The following is a 23,112-nucleotide window of genomic DNA, read 5'->3' as shown; positions in this document are numbered from 1 at the left end:
AGATCATGACCTGAGCTGAAACCAAGTCAGACGTCTAAGCGACTGAGCCACCTAGGCTCCCCGAAATTATTTTTTGTAGTATATTTTATTTGACCCAATGTATTCAAACTGGTATCACTTTGATATGTGAATGTGGAATAATGTAAAACTTCTGAATGAGATATTTTACATTTTTTGTGATAAAATTTCAGTATCTGGTTCTGTGTTTAACACTGACAACACATGTCAGATCACACTGGCTGCATCTGAAGTGTATAGACTAAGATCAGAGTTTGGATTATAGACTAATTACAGAATATAGACTAAGAATCTCTGGCAGTAACCTGTTTTCAAACAAAGCTGCTTCTGCGCTAATGATATCGATTGGGTTTTTCCTTCTAAAAATTTAGTGTCCTTAATCGGTATCATTTCAAGGAGTTAGAACAGTGAAGAGTAAAAGGCAAACCGCAAAGGCTGGAAATAAATGTGTAAATTCACAGTGTGTATTACATAATACACAAATGTGTAAATTACTCTTTCCCTTATCTGAAGCCATTTTTGGAGAATGTCTTTGAGTTTTATATTTCTGTTGCTACCTCTGCCTTTCGTTTGATGTGTCGACGTGACCATCTATACATGGAGCATCAGTTATTTCTGAAGACGTCCATAAATGTCCACCATCCACACCCATGCAACTGTACGTAGGAGAGTTTACTCTATGAGAGAAATTTCCCTTTTGAAAAAGAAGTTAGAAACATAACTATCTCGGTTCTGCTTAGACCATACTACACATTTTCTCTCACGTTCCATTTTGCATTGTTTAAATATGAGGAAGATGTTTTAAAACTGATAGAGAATACACTCAGAGATAAATGCATTAACCTCTGAAAATAACACCAAAAAAGAACAACAAAATGAAGACTTGTTCTCTTCTCATTTCTTTATTACTCAACTTTTCGTCATCTTTTTCATGCTGTACCAGTCTCCAGCAGCAAAGCAGTAACTGGCACTGACAGTGATTCCCCTAATGTGCCTGATCAGAGACTGGTTTGGCCCCAGAAGCGTAAGTAACTTTTTCCTTTGACCACCGAAGGAAAAAAATACCTACCTGGCACTGCTTAGAATAAAATTGCCAATATTGTTACATTTCATGACTTTGAAATTAATTTAATAGCTTTACATTTTAAAACAATCACCGAGTTTTGGGCATTGATATGTGTGATTTACATAGTTTGATAGATTTAGGTTAAACAGCTTAAAGAAAAAGTAGTTAATATTCTCTGCACAGTTTAGTGTTTTAAAGCTCTGTGGGGAGGCCCCTATGTTTCTGGTACAGATCGGGTCTGGAGAGAGAAAGATGACACAGTTAGTCACAGTCTCAGGCTTCAGTGACCACCGTCTAATAGGAAACGTGATAGATTAAAAACAGTAGCCACGGTAGAATGCATGGCTACCAAAGTATGTAACGAATAGTGTTGAGGGGATTTTGAGGTGCTGGGAGAGGATAGAAGTGATGCTTGATGGGGAATAGCTACAACAGGAAAAAGAGGAATCACAGTTTAGAATAATGGTGGTCAGAGAGTAAAGAGCAAGAGAGATTGGAGTTGGGGCAAAGGTTAGGTCCAGGATAGGGATATTTGAATGGGCGCTGACCTACAGCAAAGGTTATAGATCTGGGAATAGTAGAGGCAGAGTTTAGTGAGACTGTTGTGCTCAGTGAGTCATTCACATGCAGACTGGAATCCCCCCAGTATGGTGGAAAGAGCTGCAGCCCAAGGGATACTTTATCATTCACTACGTACTTACCATCTCAAATTCCACATGACCCACGTGGGATTGTGATATGCCCTTCCCCCAAATATCCTTCTTCTCTCATGTTTCAGTTCTCCGTAAATCTCACTTAAAACCTGTTCTTTTGCTCATGCCAAAGTCTGTTTCATCCCCCTGGATACTTTATTCCTCCTCACCCCCGCGGTTCATACATCACAAGTTCTAGGGATAGTATCATCAAAACACATCAGTGCTTTTCTCTGCTGTCTCTCTAGCTCCAAAGCCACCATATTAGCCTGCCTGATGCCCCTCAACTGCAGCACCCTACCTAGGTGTCTGGCTTCCCTCTCCATCTCCCAGTGATACATTTCCTTTCTCCAGTGGTCTCCAAAAGGTTTACCGTGAGTCATTATTTGCAAAAGACATTGACCATGTGCCTCTACCATATGCACATTTACTTATAAGTTACATACATGTACTCCTGTGTTCCTGTACCAATATATTACACATATATTTAAAACACATGCAAAAGTAGAAATGTTGGGGCGCCTGGGTGGCTCAGTCGGTTAAGCATCCAACTCTTGATTTCAGCTCGGGTCATGATCTCGTAGATTCGTGAGTTCAGGCCCCATGTCAGGCTCTGTGCTAACAGTAAAGAACCTGCTTGGGATTCTCTCTCTCCCTCTCTCTCTCTCTCTCTCTCTGTCCCTCCCAGCTCTCTCTCTCTCTCTCAAAACAAATGAATAAATTAAAAAAATTTTTTAATTAAAACATAAAACACATGCAAAGGTAGAAATGTTAGAAGATGAAAAGGAAGTCACCTTAAAATATTTTCATTGTGTTTACTGATAATACAAAAACCTTTTTGCTTTCACTCAAAATTATTAATAATGAGAACAGTACGATTTGTATGTTCCCATGCTTTCTCAGATCTGGATTTAACACTCCACATTAGGGTAATTCCTAATTCTACTGCATAGTGCAGTTTATTTTGATTCTTGATTTAATGGTGGTCATGCCTGAAAAAGGTAATTCACATAGATCTAAATGAAAGAAGTACATTTTTTATTTTGCCTGTGGAACACTGGACTCATTTTTCAGTATCATTTCACAAACTGTGCAAATGGCTTTCTTGAGCTAGGAAATGGCCATTGGTACTGATGTCAAATGGTTATTTTTAAGGTCAGTCTGTGTTGAATATCCACTGAAACCCTTTGGGAGACTTCAACAGTTTGAAAAACCCTTCTTCCAAGCTTACTAGAATTTTAAGACATGTGATAATTAGCACCCTATTTGGGGGGACACATATAACAATAACATTTCCAAACACCTACTAAAAAAAATTCTTCTTCCATTGTACACATTTAAAATTTTTTTTTTTATATTTTTAGGGCACCTGGGTGGCTCAGTCGGTTGAGCATCTGACTTCGTCTCAGGCCACCATCTCACAGTTCGTGAGTTAGAGCCCCACGTTGGGCTCTGTGCTGACAGCTCAGAGCCTGGAGTCTGCTTTGAATTCAGCATCTCCCTCCCTCTCTCTCTCTCTCTCTGTCCCTCCCCCACTCATTCTCTGTCTCTCTCACTCTCAAAGATGGATAAACATTTAAAAAAATTTTTTTTGGGGCGCCTGGGTGGCTCAGTCGGTTGGGCGGCCGACTTCGGCCCAGGTCATGATCTCGCGGTCCGTGAGTTCAAGCCCCGCGTCGGGCTCTGTGCTGACAGCTCAGAGCCTGGAGCCTGTTTCGGATTCTGTGTCTCCCTCTCTCTGACCCTCCCCCATTCATGCTTTGTCTCTCTCTGTCTCAAAAATAATTAAACGCTAAAAAAAAAAAAAAAAAAAAAAAAAAAAATTTTTTTTAATTTATATTTTTTTATATTTTATATATATCTTAGTATCCCCTAAAGGGTCAGAGTAGATGAGTTTTTTGTTTCAAACTAACTACCATATAGTTAAGTTCACTGACAAAAAGTTCACTGACAAAAAGTTCACTAACAAAAAGTTAAGTTCACTACAGAAAACATTTGTCATCGCAGAGTGGCTCATCAAACTTTAAGAAAAAAATGCATAAGTGATCTTTAAGTGTTATGCCGCAAGGTAACAGTGTGTTAGTGCCTAAGATTTTCATGGCTACATCCCATCTTATCACTTAGCATTACAGAAATCCTACAATGTAAAGATTTTGATTTTATAACCCCATTGCCGATAGCCCATAGCCTGTAAATTCCAATACACCAGAATACACTGACAACAATGAAGTGAGGGGGCCCCTGCCAACCTGCCCATCATCGAAATCCTGCTCTTTCCTCATCATTCCTCCATGGCCCACAGGGACCAAGTGAGAGCACTTGTGGCGTTCAAAATATTAAATATTAGTAGCAGCCTAAGAAAAATAAATAAAAGTCAAAATCTTATTTTGTCTGCGTTCCCAGGACTTTTTTGTCAACACATGTGGTGTATACATAGAAACCAAAACCCAAACTTGACGTTATTATTCTCTGCTTCAAATTCTTCGATTGTCCCGCTTTGCTCTGAGAATAAGTTCAACATCTTTGAATTAACATGACTTCTGTCATCATGCATAATTTGGGCCCCACCCACCTCTCAAAGCCTCATCTTGTAGATTTGTTAGAATTGAGCCACATGGGCCTTCTTTCAGTTCTCTGACTGCACCAAGCTCTTTTTCACACGTGTCCTCTTTTCCACATGTGTCCCTTTCTTCCCTTCCCTTCCACTCCCTTCCCTTCCCACATGCTCTGCCCTGGCATTGACCGCTCTTCTCCACACTCATCACCTTGCTAACTACAGGGATCATTCTGATTTCAGATCAAATATCGTATCTCTCTAGACATCCATTCAACCCATCCAGTCTAATTATTCCTTCTCCTTATATGCTTTCATCATGTTCCTTACTTTGGCCTAACTACACTTGATAGTGATTTGTAATTATGTATTTATTTGTGAAATTATTGTCTCTCTCACCCAGTAAGCACTATGAGGGCAGTAGCTTTTCTCCCAACACAGTCCAATGGGCCTTTGCATCATGACGCTCCACGTTTGAAATTTACGGCATTCTCCCATAATAGTCTGCCAACCTCCTTGTGACATCCCCAAATTCCTTTGGCTCCTGCGATATTTATTTGACAAAGATTTATTAAGTGTCTACAATGTGCCTATACTGGGCTAAGCAGTTGAGATAAAACAGTATACAAAATGAAACCTATGAAACATAGGAGTGGTCTTCCACTTTTATAAACATCAATGTTGAATTTGCTTCAAATAGCAGGGGTTCATAACCTTTTCTGGGTCACATACTCTTTGAGAGTTTGCAAAGAGCTCTGATTCCCTTCCCCAGTAAAAAATGCATAAATCGAGGTGCCTGGGTTACTCAGTTGGTTAAGCGTCCAACTTAGGCTTAGGTCATAGTCTCTCAGTTTGTGAGTTCGAGCCCCGTGTCAGGCTCTGTGCTGACAGCTCAGAGCCTGGAGCCTGCTTCAGATTCTGTGTGTGTTTCTCTCTCTGCCTCTCCCCTGCTTGTGCTCTCTCTCTCAAATATAAACTTGTGTTTTTTTTAATGCACAAATCCTCATAGTGTATGTATAGTTGCAAGAGTTCCATGCAGTCCCCGAAGCTCATGGTTGGGTAACACGTCCTAAATCAATCATGTTAAAAGTACCAAAATATTTACATTCTTTTCATAAAACTCTGGGATAGAGGAATAGGGAAAGGTGATGTGGAGAATAAATAAGTGAGCCACAACTTGTGTCTTTGGAGAAGGAGAAGGGTGTGGGTGGGAGGAGAAAACCTTTGCCCATTGCTGGCCAACACCATGGTTGCAAAGCATTGGTTCAGAGCAGTAGTCCTCACACTTTGTGTGTGTGAACTCCCTGAGAGGATTTTGAAAAGTGAGGTCTGTCCGTGCATATTTTTACATTAAAATCTAAAATTCTTCATTTTGCGTTGAATAATTTTAAAGGATATAATTGTCAGTGAACTTAAACACTGACTTTCAACTACAACTATGATATATTTTTTAAAGTACACCAGTGAAATATAAATATCACAGTAATTGATACCCAGTATAAATCTAAATCGCACATGAACAAGCTCTTCTCACTCCACCCTCACTCCACACAATTTTGATTGTCCCGTTTTTCGGACGTTAACCGAGATCACAGAAAGCAGTGTCTGCCATGCTTCTCCACTATATAATTTATTCCTTTCCCTGTGTAATTAATACATATGGGGAAGTACTTTGAGATTTTATGGTTGTCCCTTTCATCCTCAAACTCTTCTTTATGTATGTATCTATGTTTCTATGTGTTTAATGTGAAGCTGCTGTAATCCATGAGCTATCACCTGTTACAAACATCATGGATTTTGACCCCCAAGTAGTCCCAGACTTGGCCAGCAGTAGCCCCTGCAAGCTGTCTTCTGTGTCTTTGGGTGAATCCCCATTATCCTTTGAGTAATTCTTTACTTTCTGGCACAATAATACGTCCTAGAGTCGGCTTAAAATTTCTCTGCCATGGGGGCGCCTGGGTGGCTCAGTCGGTTAAAGCGGCCGACTTCGGCCCAGGTCACGATCTCGCGGTCCGTGAGTTCGAGCCCCGCGTCGGGCTCTGTGCTGACAGCTCAGAGCCTGGAGCCTGTTTCAGATTCTGTGTCTCCCCCCCTGTTCATGCTCTGTCTCTCTCTGTCTCAAAAATAAATAAACGTTAAAAAAAAAAATTTTTTTTTAATAAAAAAAAAAAAAAATTTCTCTGCCATGGCCTCAGAATCATTCATTTCTCCAAGGAACCATGGTTTCTTTTAGTGGGTAATAACATTTAGAAATAGAGATTTGGATGCTTTTAATGGCGTTGTTACTGTTTCCAGGCACTCTGAATAGACAGAGCTAAAGAAGACATTATATATTCATGCATACACATATTTTAGCTTTTTTAAATTTTTTAATGTTTATTTTTGAGAGAGAGACAGAGACAGAGCATGAGTGGGGGAGGGGCAGAGAGAGAGGGAGACACAGAATCTGAAGCAGGCTCCAGTCTCCAAGCTGTCAGCACAGAGCCTGATGCGAGGCTTGAACTCACAAACTGTGAGATCGTGACCTGAGCCGAAGTCGGACGCTTAACTGACTGAGCCACCAAGGTGCCCCTCTATCTATTCTATATCTATCTGTGCATCTTGAAAACCATGAGGATGTTAATTGGACTATGGTGATCATTTTGCAATATATACAAATATCGAATCATTACATTGTACACCCGAAATTAATATAACCATATGTCAGTTATACCTAAATTAAAAATAATTGCAGAAAAAAATGACACCCCCAGTTCCAATCTGACATAAGAGGTCGTTCTAATTTTCTGCTTTGTTATATTTGTAATTCCTTTCTCTACAGTGAAATCCTCACCTCTTCATTATTCTGTCTGCTGTCCCACCCCCAACCCTTCAGGAGTGCCCTCCCCACCCTGCTTGGTCTCCAGCACTATGTTCTGGGCCTCCCTTGTGTGGGTTGTGCCCTCCATCCCTCTTTGGCTCTGACACCCCATATCTGGCTGCCACCCTTGTGCAGGTGCTCCCTTCATGCCGATCTAACTCTGACATGCTACTCAGGCGCTGTGGCTCCCTTCCCCAACGCCACCACCCTGCCAACTCCCTAGTCTGCTTCCCCTAATTCCTGTAGGGCTGAGCTGCTTAAGAAGGGAAGCCACCAGGGTGGCTCAGTGGGTTAAGCGTCTGACCTTGGCTCAGGTCATGATCTCGTGGTTTGGGAGTTCAAGCCCCATGCTGACAGCTCAGAGCCTGGAGCCTGTATTGGATTCTGTGTCTTCTCTCTCTGCCCCTCTCCCACTCTCTCTGTCTCTCTCTCAAAGATAAATAAACATTAAATTTTTTAAAAATAATAATCAGGAAAACAAAAGATGAAAGGAAGCAAAAGCATTTTTTTAGTGGACAGGTCTTGTATTTCTATATGAACATAAAATGCCCTTTTGTTATAAGGAAGCTACTCTCAAATCCAGGTTTCTTGAAAGAGTTTTGAAAACCTCAGTCAATGCTTTTATTTTATTAAGTATGTAATGAGTTGATTTTGTGGTGAATGCTTATAAAGTTTCATCACCCTTTCATTCAGTTTTCACTTTTGACTGGTTATTTTTCACACAGCGAGATACCTTTAAGAAAACAACAAATACAGGATTCCCCACCATCACCCCCACCCTATCACAGAGTTTCTACATTGTAGTGACAGACAAATATCTAGCTAATTGAGTCGTATGTGATATTTTGGAAAAAAGTACATAAATTATTTTATATTGTTTCATGAATTTTAATATCCATATCTTGGGGCACCTGGGTGGCTCAGTCGGTTAAGCAGCCGACTTCGGCTCAGGTCACGATCTCGCGGTCCGTGAGTTCGAGCCCCGCGTCGGGCTCTGTGCTGACCGCTCAGAGCCTGGAGCCTGTTTCAGATTCTGTGTCTCCCTCTCTCTCTCTGACCCTCCCCCATTCATGCTCTGTCTCTGTCTCAAAAATAAATAAACGTTAATATCCCTATCTTTACAGTATAATAAAACGTTCTGTAGGTTGGATGAGCTCCATAATACAGACTGTTAAAGTAACTACAGTAGCAGGGGCTCATGGGTGGCTCAGTTTGTTAAGCCTCACTCTTGATTTCCACTCAGGTCATGATCTCACAGTTTCAAAAGTTTGAGCCCCGCATGGGCTCTGCGCTGATGGCTGGCATGGAGCCTGCTTGAGATCTTCCCTCTCTCTCTCTGCTCCTCACCCCCTCGCGTTCTGACTCTCCAAAAATAAATAAACTTAAAAAAAAAAAAGTTAACTCCAGTACCAGACCAGAGGGGAGAATTTTAAGAATGTTCAGTGATACACTGCCAGTATGTCACAACAATTAAGAAGTTGAGTCTAGTCTACAAGTGACTTTGTAGATTTTGCAGCCCCACCTTATTAAAACAGTTAACATTATATTTAATACTTGCAAATATTTTACAAGAAAGATATTTAAAATCATAATATTAATATTAGTGTTATTATTTTTCTTGACATTGTTTTATTAAAACTATTGTACTTAATCCTTACACAATTATGTTAATCTGTGTGGTATTAAGAATTGGAGAAGGGCACCTGGGTGGCTCAGTCGGTTAAGCATCCAACTTAGGCTCAGGTCATGATCTCACGGTTCGTGGGTTCAAGCCCCGCGTCGGGCTCTGTGCTGACAGCTCAGAGCCTGGAGCCTGCCTCGGATTCTGTGTCTCCCTCTCTCTCTGCCCTTCTGCCACTCATTCTTTCTTTCTCTCTCCCTTTCTCTCTCTCTCAAAAATAAACATTAAATTTTTTAAAAAAAAAGAACTGGTGAAATTGCTAACTAAAAAAAGCAGTTTATATTAAAGAGGCATTATGAATATTACATATACTTTACTGAAAACCAGAGAAAAACATCATGTGCCATTCCGTGAAGATAACGTGACACTTAGTAATCCTTTCAGTTGTGTTTGTTTGTTTTATCCTGGTTGGTAAAGAGACTACTTTGGTCTTTTTAACAGTGCAGTTCAACAATACGATGAAATGTCAATACTCCAGAAAATGAATTAATAATAATTGTCAAGAATTACAGGCTAGGCAACCTCCGAAATTGGAATGCAAAGTAGTCTTTAAATTTTTTTCACAAATTTAACCAGAAGAAAGTTTTCAACTCAGCTACTTGCTTTTAGTTTTTAATTTTCCTCATGTCTTTAAGATATATTGTTTGAACACTGAGAAAAAGAAATTAACATCCCACTGTCAAAGAGCAGGAAAATGCATTGGAGAAAGACAAGAAAAACCTCTTTAGTCTTATTCCTGGTGAAGACGACAAAATGGCCATTAAATCCTAAATGCTCAACTTGGCTTTAGATTCTTTGGAAGCCATCCTTCAGGGAGAAAGGTCCCTGGCCATGTTACCCTACCATGTCAAAGCAGTACAACTGAATATTAGCCATTAAAAAGAATGAAATCTTGCCACTTGCAACAACGTGATGGAGCGAGAGTATTACGCTAAGTGAAATAAGTCAGTCAGAGAAAGAGAAATACCATATGATTTCACTCATGTGGAATTTAAGGAACAAAACCAATGAACAAGGGAAAAAGAAAAGAGACAGGGAGAGACAAACCAGGAAACAGACTTAACTATAGAGAACAAACTGATGGTTCCCGGAGGCGGGGGGGGGGGGGGGGGGTGTGAAATAGGTGATGGGGATGAAGGAGGGCACTTGTGATGAGCACTGGGTGTTGTTTGGAGGTGTAGAATCACTATATTGTACACCTAAACGAACACTACACTCTATGTGGATTAACTGAAACTTAAGCAAAAACTTTTAAAAAATCAATGGTTAGATCTGCACATTAAAAAATGTTGGGGGTTTTTAGTTTATTTTGAGAGAGTGTGAGAGCAGGAGGGACAGAGACACAGGGAAAAAGAGAAAATCCCAAGCAGCCTCCGCACCTTCAGAGCCTGATATGAGACTCAGTCTTACAAACTATGAGATCATGGCCTGAGCTGAAACCAAAAGTGGGACGCTTCACTGACGGAGCCACCCAGGCGCCCCTAAAAAATGTTTTTTTTTAAGAAAAGTTGAAGTTCTTCCAAGTATTATCCAGTAGTTGAGTTGGCTTTTGTTAATTGGAAAAAAACTTACAAAAACCTTACAGAGTTTCAGATAGAAATTCCTCATCTAGTTATGACTCTACAAAAGGGACTGGCTTACCTATAATGAGTGATTATTATTCATAGTTAATTGAGCACACATGGAAAGAAAAAACCAATTAGAATAGAAAATAGAGATAAGGTAGGGTAAGGTCTGTAGGGAGAAACTGACTAGCAAAGATTGTAGAACTGCAAAAATTGGCCTTGTTCATGCACTGAGAATGGAAGGGAGTCATTTGAGGGAAATGACTGGTGGAAAGCGATGTGAAGGAAAGGAAATTAGAATTGCTACCTTAACACAGAGGACTAGTGGAGCCACTGTTGCCGACTTTCCAAATTGTACCACAGATCTCCACTCTAGAGCAGCTGCCTGCAAGTAATTGGGGAAAAAATGTCGCTGAGATATTCAATCTTTGGAAATGGACAATTTAGAACCTGAGCAACTTTTTATTACTATTAATGATCTGAAAACCAAAAACTCTATAAAGAATGCTGTAGAATTTCAAAGCTAATGGGTCGGTGGGAAAGTAGGATAGTTATGATTCTAGGTGAAAAGCTAAAGCAGAGAACGCTAGGTTTTCCAGCTTAATGGAAATGTATGGAAGGGCTAAAGACTCGTTCGGTCAAAGTGAAATAGAGAGTTAAGGTAAATAAATAATTCAGGTTAGAATTATTCTAACCATTCTAAATTGGAGGGATTTCACAAGTTCATTTGATAAATTAAGCAGCAGATTAAAATGAAATAAGATTTAACCCCATGGTGATTGTTGAATTTTATAAAAAAAAAACAACAACACAGGACTCATGAACAACATGGTTTAAAATTATAGAGCCCCCTGTGCTGACAGCACAGAGCCTGCATGGGTTTCTCTCTCTTCCTCTCTCTGCCCCTCCCCCCTTCTCAAAATAAATAAACATTTTTAAAAAATAAAATTGTAGAACCCCTTGCATATTAGTTAATATTCAACAGCAATTTTTCAGGGAACCCCAGCCGATGAAGAGACAGTGACTTTTGCCTTGTTGAGAGGACACCTGCACCCTGAAATCTATTCTCTTATCAAAAGTCAGGCTAGGATTGTGTCTTCCTGTCACAGAAGCATGGCTCAGACACAGAGCAGAAGGGAAAAGAAAGTATAAGGCATTACTGGTCCTCACGAATCAGCTTTACTCTCTTGGAAAAATAAAAAAAAATAAAATAAAAAAAACATGTAGCTGGTATTTTGCAGAGTTGCTTGAAGGAAAATAACCTTAGAAATGCAGTTGATAAAGACCAAACATTTAAAAGACCTGAAATTAAAAAAAAAAAATTTCAAACTTAGAACACTGACCATTCTCTTTAGGTCATTACACTTTCTGTTACCAGGAAAGACTATTCTGGTGAAGACTGACCTGGGGTAGAGATAAGGAAACTTTCAGAAGTGAAATCACTAATAAATATGAAAGTCATCACACCTAGATGTAAAGTGTAATGGATGATACTTTAGTAAACAAGGTAAAGATTCAGAAGTAGTGATTCAAACATTCTCCGTCTTTTTAAGAATATTTTATTTTTTAATTTCTTTATTTGAGGTATAATTGACATACAACATGACATTACTTTCATGTATACTAAATAACGATTCAGTATTTGTATATATTGCAAAATGATCACCACCAGTCCATCACCATACATAGTTACAGAATTTTTTAATCTTATTGGTGAGAATTCTTAAGATCTACTCTCTTAGCAACTTTCAAATATGCAGTATGGTGTTATTAATTATAGTTGCCATGCTGTACATTATATCCCCATGACTTATTTATAACTGGAAGTTTGTACATTTTAACTCCTTGCACCCATTTTGCCCACCCTGCTATTCCTGCCTATGGCAACCACCAGTCTCTTCTGTTATCTGTGAGCTTGGTGTGTGTGTGTGTGTGTGTGTATGTGTGTGTGTGTAAGATTCCACATGTGAATGAGATCATATGATTATATGATATTTGTCTTCCTCTGACTTATTTCACTTAGCATAATGCCTTCAAGTTCCATCTATGTTGTTGCAAATGGCAAGATCTCATTTTTTATGACTGAATATATTTATATATACACCACAGTTTCTTTATCCATTCATCCATCGATGGACACTTAGGTTGTTTCCATGTCTTGGCTCTTGCAAATAATACTGCAGTGAACATGAGGGTGCGTATATCTTTTTGAGCAAGTGGTTTCGTTTTCTTTGGATAAATGCTGAGAAGTGGAATTGCTGTATCATATGCTAGTTCTATTTTTAATTTTTTGAGGAACCCACATACTATTTTTCAGAGTGGCTGCAGCAATTTGCAGTCCCACCAACAGTGCACAAGGGTTGCCTTTTCTCCACATCCTGGCCAAAGCTTGTTACTTCTTATCTTTTTTATACTCGCTGTTCTAACAGGTGTGAGCAGATATCTCATGGTGGTTTTGAATTGCATTTCCCTGATGATGGGTGATGTTGAACACCTCATGTACGTGCTGGGGCTCTGTGTATCTTCTTTGGAAAAATGTCTATTCAGATCCTCTGCCTATTATTTTCATCAGATTGCTTGTTTTTTTGCTACTGAGTTGTAGGAGTTCTTTATATAGTTTGGATATCAACCTCTTATCAGATAATAGGATTGGCAAATATTTTCTCCCCTTCTGGAGGCTGCCTTTACATCTTACTGATTCTCAGGCATTTTTTTCTTTGTAACTTTAAAGATTCCTGCAAGGTATATTTTTTTCTTTGATGTCTGGCTGAGAAAAACTCCCAGTGGCAACTGCAATCCAATTCTGGTACATGTGTTGAGCAAATAAAAAGCATTCCATAGAGAACTCTGCCCTCACAAGCTTTTTTCAGGGCTGGGTATGCTAGACACTGAATCTACACAGGTAGCACTATAACATCAGTAAGGGGAGATTTAAAAGGAAAAAAAAAAACTACTCAAAAATTTCTGCAACTCAAGAAAGTCAGCAGTAAGCCCAGGATCTGTTTCATAATAAGCATTCAATATGGGACTGTTGAAATCTACAGTTGCCATTTTTACATACTGTTGTTTCTACTACCCTTGCCTATATACATTCATTATTCTACATAGTTGTAATCAAAATAGAGACATAATTTTACTTTCTTCATCACTTTACTCAACACAAGATAATAAGAGAAAATAGTTTCTCAAGCTGAGGACTTCTCATGAACACTGGCTTCTTAAATGACCTTTACTAATCTCAATATTATTGTGCAATTCAAAGTATAGTTCAGAGAATATCTCCATACGTATTTTTTCCCTTTGGCAAAAATTCTTGTCCAGGATAAATTTCTATGAATTGACTTTCATCAAAGGATATGAACATTTTAGTGATTAGTAAAATTGATTTATAAATTGCTTTCTCTTCAGGCTGTACCAACACACACTGATCTAGAACTTATGCAAATAGCAGCTTCATAGGCGAGTCCCTGAGAGTGTCTGTATTCAGGAAGAGGGCTGTGTCAGTCAGCAGCCACAGATTTCTCACTAGTCGGTCAGAAAGCATCCAGGAGTCTAGTTTGTTCAAATTACCATGTTGGGCACTTTTATGAGAAGAAGAAATAAATAGGATGCATAGTTTCTGTCATTACGCTTACCATCTAGATTGAGAAAACTAAACTTTAAATTACTCTATTCGAAGCATTGCCCCAGAAGCTGCAATGTGAAGGGGGAAGAAAGGGTGAGCTTGGTAAGAAATTGGCCAGTGATCTTTACCCTCAAAGAATCTGCCATGTCGTTGGTTGATTTAGAGTCAATGGAGTGATAAATACTCCTTATGATTACAAATGAGCTTCCTGAGAACTTCATAAATTGCAAGTTTCTAAAGTAGTGAACTTTCATCTTTCTTAGGCCATCCTGTCAATCTTATGTGATTTAGGTAAATTGCCCTGAAAGAAGTTGAAATATGGCAAGTGCTTGGTTTTAAATTATGTTGCTACCATATCAAGGGCCTCCTTGGTATTATTTCAGATACTTTAGAGAACCTGAAGATTCTAGGGCTTGGAACCACTACTGAAGAGGCAAATACTGGACCTCTGTAATCATGAGATTTTGCTACCCTGAAAAGCTATTAGATGCTTAGCAAGTGTTCATAGTGGCAGACAAAGATATTGGTGATTCTTCTAAAATAAAAGCACTAACCCTTCTTTAACCTTAAATGTTATATACATAATGATGTTGCAGCCAGGCTCTGGGATAGCCTAGTCAGGTATTGTCACACAAAATGGTGAATTTTGATTTTTACTTAGATTTAAAGGGGATTTTATTTAAATGATGTTCTTCACTTTGAGAACCATTCTTAGAATGGTGAGGAGACTCTACAAAGTCTAAAAAGTTTGAGGACACATACTTTGAATGTTTACTATGAATAGACCTGGCTGTATCTTTCTCCTGAAAGGAACAGGATTATCCCATCAGAGTCAACCAGGAGGCACACTCTTCTTATTGGAGCTTGGTTTCCAAAACATGACTGGTCTGCCATTCCCGTGTACAAATCCCGTGTACAAATCCGGGACACATGGAATCTGGGGGGAGACCTCTTCTCTGAGTCAAGTGCCTAAGCTGCAGGAACATTCACTGTGATCCTTTAGGAGCTATTTTTGCTCGTTTTGGGTCCTCTGCTTCGTTACTAAGTAGTGTAGACTGCTTAGTTTTAGGCAGATGAGATCCTATTTGATTAAGTGATTGAAAGATTTTTATAAAAATCCAATGAGACAAAAAATGTTTTAGTGCATAAGGATTCATTGTAATTCTCCAGAACACCACAAGCATTAACATTTCAATCAAGAAAAATTTTACTTATATAAATGTGACATTCTAATTTCTTTGGAAACAAAAGAGCACCTTTAGAGTTTCAATATACAGTTTCATCCTTATTAACAGAAACGGGACTATAGGATACTGTTATTTGATCAATAATGACTATATTGCTATAGACAATTCTGTAAGTTCAGGATATTTTTTTAAGAAACAGGAATAACTAATTATTTTGATGACCTTGGTTTGGTTTTTGAGGGACTCTCTTTTATTTTTCTCTTTTTCTTCCTCCTTACTTTCAAGTTTTGAGTTTGAGTGGCTACATTCCTCAAGTCCAGTATCGTGAAGAATAATAGAAAAATCAGGGCACAGTAGAGAGGAAACAGATACCACTGTTGGTTTACATAAGTAGCCCTAGAGCGGGAACTGGAAAAACTTTTATTCTCCCAGTATCTTTAGGAAACCGTGACAGACTATCCTCACCCTAATATATAAACTGCCAATGGAATAGATTTCCATACGATGTGAATTTGCCTTATGCTCCTCCAAAAGACGTTTAGTCCTTAGAATTAATAAGATTTTACTGGCAGGGCACCTGGGTGGCTCAGTCAGTTAAGTGTCCAACTTCAGCTCAGGTCACGATCTAGTAGTTCAGGAGTTCAAGCCCCGCCTCGGGCTCTGTGCTGACAGCTCAGAGCCTGGAGCCTGCTTCGGATTCTGTGTCTCCTTCTCTCTCTGCCCCTCCCCCACTCACACTCTGTCTGTCTCTCAAAAATAAATAAACATTACAAAAATTAAAAAATATATATATTTTACTGGCAAGGCAGAATAATATGGTGGAGCTAGGCCTCCAAGTTTGAATTCTGGCTTCAGCACATATTTACTGTGTGTCTTAAGTGTTTTAACCTCTCTAGCCTCAGTTTCTTCTGTCAAATGGGGGAAAGAACCATCCTCAAGGTGATTAAGTAAGTTAACACTTTCGAAAGAGCACCATCCAGCACATAGTAGGCACTATACATATATACAGAATTTTACACAATCCCATGACATAGACCCGCGTTAATAGGGACAGTCCTTTTTATTATGAGTAAATGTTTATTGAGTTCTATACTGAATTCACCATTAGTTTTTAAAATATCATCCCAGTTGTAAAAATGAGCAGAACATAAACATAATCACTCTCTTGCCTTAGCCTTCCTTTGACTAATGAAATACATCACCCAGTGCATCTGACCAGGACGACGGTTCAGCAGTATCGTTTACATATGTCTTCAACGTGTCCAAAGCGCCTCATGGCTTAAAGTTCCACGTAACCCAGGGTTAGGTAATCCGTTGCATTTCTGGGGAGACCTCCCAAGAGACCTCAGACCACGTCTCCACCAGATGCTTAGAAACTGTGAATTACATTCCAGGGAGAAATGTCCCATTTTTTCAATTCTGCATCACTTAGTCTGTTTCTGGTATTCTGCTTTAAGCTCTCAAAGTACCCCTGGCAAGCCATATCATCACCAGCCTCACTGCCATAGTTAGTAATTTTGTAGTGCTTTATATTTTAAGGAGACACACGCACATCACTTCTCTCTCCTATGAAACCATTATTACCCTTATTTTATAGATAAGGAACCTAAAGTTCAAAAAAGGTAAAAATCGCTTGCCTGTGGACACACAGAATGTGAGCGACAGAACAGGACCTGGAGGTGGTCATCCCCCTCCCCCTCTGTTTTTATCAGCTGATACAAACTGTGAGGCAGCACTAATGGATACTATTAGGACCAAATGACTAAAATTGGTTAAGTGGGGGAAAAAAGCCATTTGCAAAACAATGTGTTTCATGTAAGACCATTTCTGTAAAAACATTAATGACAATCAGAATGGGGGAGGAAGTACAGTCAGTATACAGAGAGACGGTTGTGCCCTGAAGATGCCTGTCCTACCCCCGAGTAAGCGGTGGCTGGGATGGGTTGAGTAACTTCCCCAATTCCGCAAACGTTCATTCAGAAACTAGGCCTTGGACTTAGTCTCCAAATGGGCCTCAAAGTGGGCCTGCCGGCTCTCCTTCCTTTGCTTTCCCTGAAAGCAGAAACAAAATATTTTACTGCTCATTTAGTAAACAGAGAATTCCCAGATGACGCCAGTGTGGGGTTGGACACAAAGTTCTTGCACACACCACTTCCGCCCTCTCAAACCTGTGTTTGCATCCCGAGCAAACACAGCATCGCTGCCGGCACCAACCAGGTCACCGGGGTTCACATTCTGGGCTTTTACTCGGTCTTGCTGCTCCTACCGGTGTCTGACTGCCTTTTCTACGTTCAAATACTAATGGAAATTACAGATGAAAAAATAACCCACAGCGTCTCAAAAAGTTAGAGACTGCCTTTTTACAGCTGCAGAAGCTTCAGTGACAGAGGCACATCTAGCACCTCTAATACAATTCGGTTTGGAGGGTTTAAGTTCACGGATTAATTTGTAGGGCCGTATCTATGTCAAAAGGAGCCTCACGCTGCACCGCGTGCGTAATTACACCAATCCTCAGACCTCCGGTATTTCGAAAGGCTCCGATCTCCTTTTTAAAACACAATAAAACGCTCGAGAGAGAAGGCACACAAAATGCTGACTGTCGTGTTGGTGTCTCTCTGTGTTTTCTCCGCGTGCGTGCTCCAGGTGGGAGAGTTCCGAGCCCACGCCGCTGAGTGGACGGCAAACGTCACCGCCGAGTTCAAGGAGACCAGGAGGCGCCTGAGCGTGGAGATCTACGACAAGTTCCAGCGCGCCACCTCCATTAAGCGGAAGCTGTCGGCGGAACTCGCCGGGAACCACAACCAAGAGCTGACCCCGTGCAGGAGGACCCTGTCCGTGAATCACCTGGCCAGCGAGAGGGACGTCCTGCCTCCCTTACTGAAAACTGAGAGTATCTATTTGAACGGATTGACGCCCCACTGTGCAGGCGAGGAGATTGCGGTGATCGAGAACATTAAATAGCCCTCTCTTTGAAGAGCCTTAGGCGTAGCCATAGGTGAGGACTTCTGTATGCTCTTTAATGACTGTTGCTGGTAGCATTTTTTAAATTGTGCATGAGCTCCAAAGGGGGAAACAAAATAGATAACACCCATCATGGTCATCAACCATCAAGAGAATTTGGAATCCTGAGCCAGCACTATCTTTTTGATGACGCTTGTTGAACGGTCCACGTTCTTAGACAAGTGGAATAAAACAAGCAATGTCTGATGCCTTTCTGTGCCCAGACTGTTTTCCTCCCTCTTTTCCTAATGTGCCATAAGGCCTCAGAATGAATTATAATTGTTTCTGGTAATAATGTAGCTTTGAGGGATCAGTCCTTAACTTTTCAGGGTCTACCTAACTGAGCCTAGATATGGACCATTTATGGATGACAACATTTCTTTTTGTAAATGGCAAGAGATTCTTATGCAGCCTTTTACCTAAGAAATTTTCTGTCAGTGCCTTATCTTACGAAGAAACAGAACCCCTCTAGCTAATGTATGGTTTCTCCTTCCCCGCCCTACCCCTAGGCTCACCTCTGCAGCCCTTTATCCCACAACTCCCGTTTGAATACCATACCTTGCTGGAAACAGTGTGTAAAATGAAGTGATGATGCCCGAAGAAGGAATAGATGCCACATTAGATGGACATTGAAGCAACACTCAGAAATTCTAGCGTTAAAGGCACTGCAAAGAAATGAGGTGCACAGATGGTCCCTCTGAGTATTTATTTGACTCAGGTACCAGTGGTACATACACACAGTGTAATTATTTCCAGGCCGGTAAAATTGGCGGCTCCAAAACAGTCCCTTTTTTCCTGGCAGTATTTGGAATTTATCATTTAATAACTACATTTTTTAAAGGTGGAAGAAAATATATATATATATATATGATCTGATAGGAGAAAGCTGTCAGACATGGATAGTATTGGAGGTGATTTAAGACAATTGGTGTGAAAGAAGATAGCACGATAATGTGTTACGAGGCATTTGCTAATAAACATTATACTGCCAGCACCTATTTGCTTTTTGACGTGGAAGGCTTACACGATTTTCTTTCCCTGGGTGACTTTCGCCAGACAGGGGAGGTGACGCTGTAGCTGGAGTTGGGCACAGCCTAGCCTTGTGTGGGTGTCCCTCTGGAGCTGCGACTGAGTTTGAGAGAAGTGGAAACTGGGATCACTGTGATATATTGCACATGGAAAAAAATGCAGATTGCAGACATAATTCATCTTTGACATTAGAGAAAAGCTGTTATAGCACAATTTAAATCTTGGGAGCTTTTTTTTTTTTTTTAGATAGAAAATGCTGATAACCCTTTTTAGTTGAATTTTATATCCTGTAACTCTTTGGATGTTTCCAAGATTCAGAAAAAACTCATTACAGGCACCTAGTAGATTGCTACTCTCGTTTATTTTCATACTTAGATCTGCTGTACATTGTATATATAATTTTTAAAATGCAGAAAGATGATTTCCCCAAATACAATTACAAAACATTTCTTTTATTCTGGGGAGTGACAGTGGTGGAAATATCTGAATAAGTAGCATTCAGATTAGGGTCTGAAAAAATAAACAGGATCTTTAAAAAAAAAACATCTAAATAGATGCTTATTTTCCAAAATTTAAATTTAAGCTAGACATGTAAATATTATGTAAACTTGTTGAAGGTACTTTTATAAACTTAAAAAATTCTAACCAAAATTTTAGACAGTCAGGCTCTTTTAGAAAGAAAGCTACACTCATCTCCTCAATAACTGTTCTGAAAGTTCATATGGTGGAATGCACCATGTATAAACTGTGAATTGTATTGACAAATAAAGTTTGTAATTAAAGTCAGCATTTTCTGAGTGTCCTGCTTGCTGCTGAGAATGCAGAAGGGATTCTAGCTGAGTAGAACTCCAGGACGTCACTTTTCATGCTGAGTTTTCTGTGGCTCCTTCATTCATAATATTCAAGAAATATTTCTGATGCAGTATTACTACCCTTGGCAAATACAGAATGTTCTTCTTGGTGACTGTTAATCGAAAGTAAACATCCTGAAATTGCACTTTTGAAATAGGGTATTTTAAATTGCATATAAATTCAAGATTGTTTCTGTTAAATCATGACATATCAATAGCTTATTTTATCACTGTTAGACCCTGTCTTGACACTGAGTTAATCTGAATGCCAGAAACAGGCACCTGAATATTTTTTTCTAAGGAAAAAACAAAACAAAACAAAACAAAACAATAAAAAATCCTGGCAGTGTTGAAGCCTAAAGAAAGCAGTTGCCAACTAAATTTCTAAACCTCATGCCCCAAATATTTGAACATACCTTATCAGTGTCTTACATAAATATATTATTTATTCATACCCATGCACCTTGATGCTCAGTAAATAGCTTAAAACTCGTTCCCAACATTATCCTCAAAATTGGGGAAAATCTAAGAAAAAGTGTGTATTTTATCAATTTTATTTCCTCAAGCTTTGTTTACTTAATATGTAAATTTAAAATTACTTTGTTTACTGTGGAAAGAACATTGATAAAGGTTTTAACATAGTCTAGAATCTTCTAGTGAATTTTTTTTTTTCCAATAGACCAGTTTGAGTGAGTTTTGCCCTGAAGAATATCGGAGGAAAAAATTAAGTACTAGAATCAGCAAGGATCAGGAACTCTTTGATATGAAATCTTAGACATGGATTCTAGACAAGAATCCTCTACCTTATAGCTATTAAATGTAAAAGTGATTATTTTGGAGTTCTTTCAATTTCTCATACAAATCTATGTCACACACCCTTTTTTCAATAACACTTCACTCTTGTAATACAGGAAATAGTGAAACTTCTAAAGCCAGGAGGGAACTGAATAATTTGTGTCTTAGCCATCAAAAAGGTGGGAGCAGTGTGTTTGTAGGGCTTTCTTTCTTTCTCAAATTCTAAGGAGCATGTGATACACAAGAAGACTAAATCCCTCCTTTGTGTAAAAAATGTGTAGAATTCTTTGATTCTTAAGGCTAGACGTTCAAGCAGACTAAGTGAAATTTCAGATGGAATACCAAAACAAACAAACAAATTTAGCCATTCTAAAGATTTGATATAGCTATTTACGCCTAGGAACTGGACACCTAGATCAACTTCTATTTTTGTTTTCTTTTTTTTTTTTTTTAAATTTTTGCTGTTCTAAGTAAAATAACTTATTTGTGGTTTGCATTCTTTATTAAAATGTGAGTACAAATTTGCGTTTGTATAAAGTAAAAGATGTCTCTATTTGAATACTCATAATTTCATTAAAATTAATATATGATTTTGCTCCAGCATGAGTTTACTTAAATGTGTAAAACTTTCATAGTGAAACGTACTGGCCTTGCACATACTCTTGTGTCAGTTCCAAGAGGGAACCTGGTTACTTTTAATAGGTGGTTTTCATTGTGGTTTTAAGGGGAAATTTTCATAAGCCCCACGTGCTTCCTTCCTTCCTCCCACCCTACCATAAAGGTTTATCCAGCTATTTTTTTTTTCACATTTTTATTTATTCTTGAGAGACAGAGACAGAGCACGGGAAGGGGCAGAGAGAGCGGGAGACACAGAATCTGAAGCAGGCTCCAGGCTCTGAGAGGTCAGCACAGAGCCCGACACGGGGCTCGAACTCATGAACTGCAAGATCATAACCTGAGCTGAATTTGGATGCTTAACCTACCAAGCCACCCAGGCACTCCAGGTTTATCCAGCTTTTGTTTCACACTTGACCCTTCCCCACCCAGATCTCAACTACGGCTTCCCATAAGGCAGGGATTAGTTCCAAGGACCAGGAGTTTCGGCTCTGCTCTTTTATTTGACTCAACACTATTTGCTCACTAAACCCTAGCTGTTACTATTTTTAATATTCATGAAACCATTTGTTATTTTCCTAGTATTAGCATTAGAAAATATTTTCACCGTGTTATGCTTGTCTCAATATACAACTATTTTTTTCTTTTCATCTGTCATTCCTGTCCAAAGTATTTCTCACTGCCTTGTCTTTATTCTTTCTCTTTTGAACTCAGACTTGGATTTCTCTCTGACCCCAACACCCATGTATCCAATTTCCATTGGAGATCTCTACTTCTCAAAGGCATTTCAACACATCCAAGACTCTCCTAATTGTTCCCCAGACCTGACCCTCTTGGTGTCACCTATTTCAACAAATGGCACCGCCATCCATTTGGTTGGGCATTCTCCTTGATGTCTTCTCCCCCTCAACTCCATAACCACCTTTCACCAAAGCCCTACTGTCTTGCATCCTGAAAATGTCTTGAACTTGTACACAGCCACTATGTTTATCCAAGTTACTACCATAGATCTCCCCTTGTACTAACTGCTTTTGCATCATTCTCTGCTCCTGTCATTGATGGTAGAGTGCAAATTTCAATTTAAGTGCGCTACTCTCCAATTTAAGTCCACTGTCTTTCAATTTTATAGAAGACCAGAATCCTTCACATGGCCCAAGGCCTTCTGGTCTGCTTTATGCCATCATCTTCAGATTCATCTTGTATCACTCCCTAAGCTTCTGTATCCCAGCCCCGCTGGATTTCTTTTACATTATGCTGATGCTGTCCCCTTGCTTGGAATGGTTGCTCTCCTTTTACACCTCAACCTTTTTCACCCAACAAACTTTTACTCATCCTTCAGAACCCAGTATCACTTCCTTTGATAAGCCTTCCCTGACACCAATACAGGTACCTTTACAATATACTATATAAAAATCTTACTCCTTTCCCTCAACTTATGATTAGATATTCATCACTATTCTTATTTGATTATCTGTATTCCCCACTAGAACTCATTTGTTTTAGCTTACTAAAATTATTACTTTTATTTCCAGATCCTAGCCAAGTACATATAGCAGGTTTCCAAAAATACATGG

At 39.3% G+C, this 23,112-nt stretch overlaps 1 protein-coding gene across 3 annotated transcripts in view; it reads left to right on the top strand.

The window, feature by feature from the left end:
• The window catches only part of KCNK2 (potassium two pore domain channel subfamily K member 2), a 194,184-nt gene extending 174,121 nt beyond the window's left edge, over window positions 1–20,063 (top strand). For all 3 annotated transcript variants that reach the window (XM_060643824.3, XM_060643825.3, XM_060643823.3), the window contains exon 7: window positions 17,892–20,063. In XM_060643824.3, coding sequence (XP_060499807.1) covers window positions 17,892–18,209 — 318 coding nt within the window. In that variant the 3' untranslated portion in view covers window positions 18,210–20,063. The remainder of the gene's footprint in view (window positions 1–17,891) is intronic.
• The last annotated feature ends 3,049 nt before the right edge of the window (window positions 20,064–23,112 follow it).

The sequence above is a fragment of the Panthera onca genome, chromosome F1 (assembly GCF_046562875.1).
Source record: "Panthera onca isolate mPanOnc1 chromosome F1, mPanOnc1 haplotype 2, whole genome shotgun sequence".
Taxonomy (NCBI): domain Eukaryota; kingdom Metazoa; phylum Chordata; class Mammalia; order Carnivora; family Felidae; genus Panthera; species Panthera onca.
Note: the sequence above shows the minus strand (reverse complement) of the source record. Positions and strands in the feature narration are given on the sequence as shown.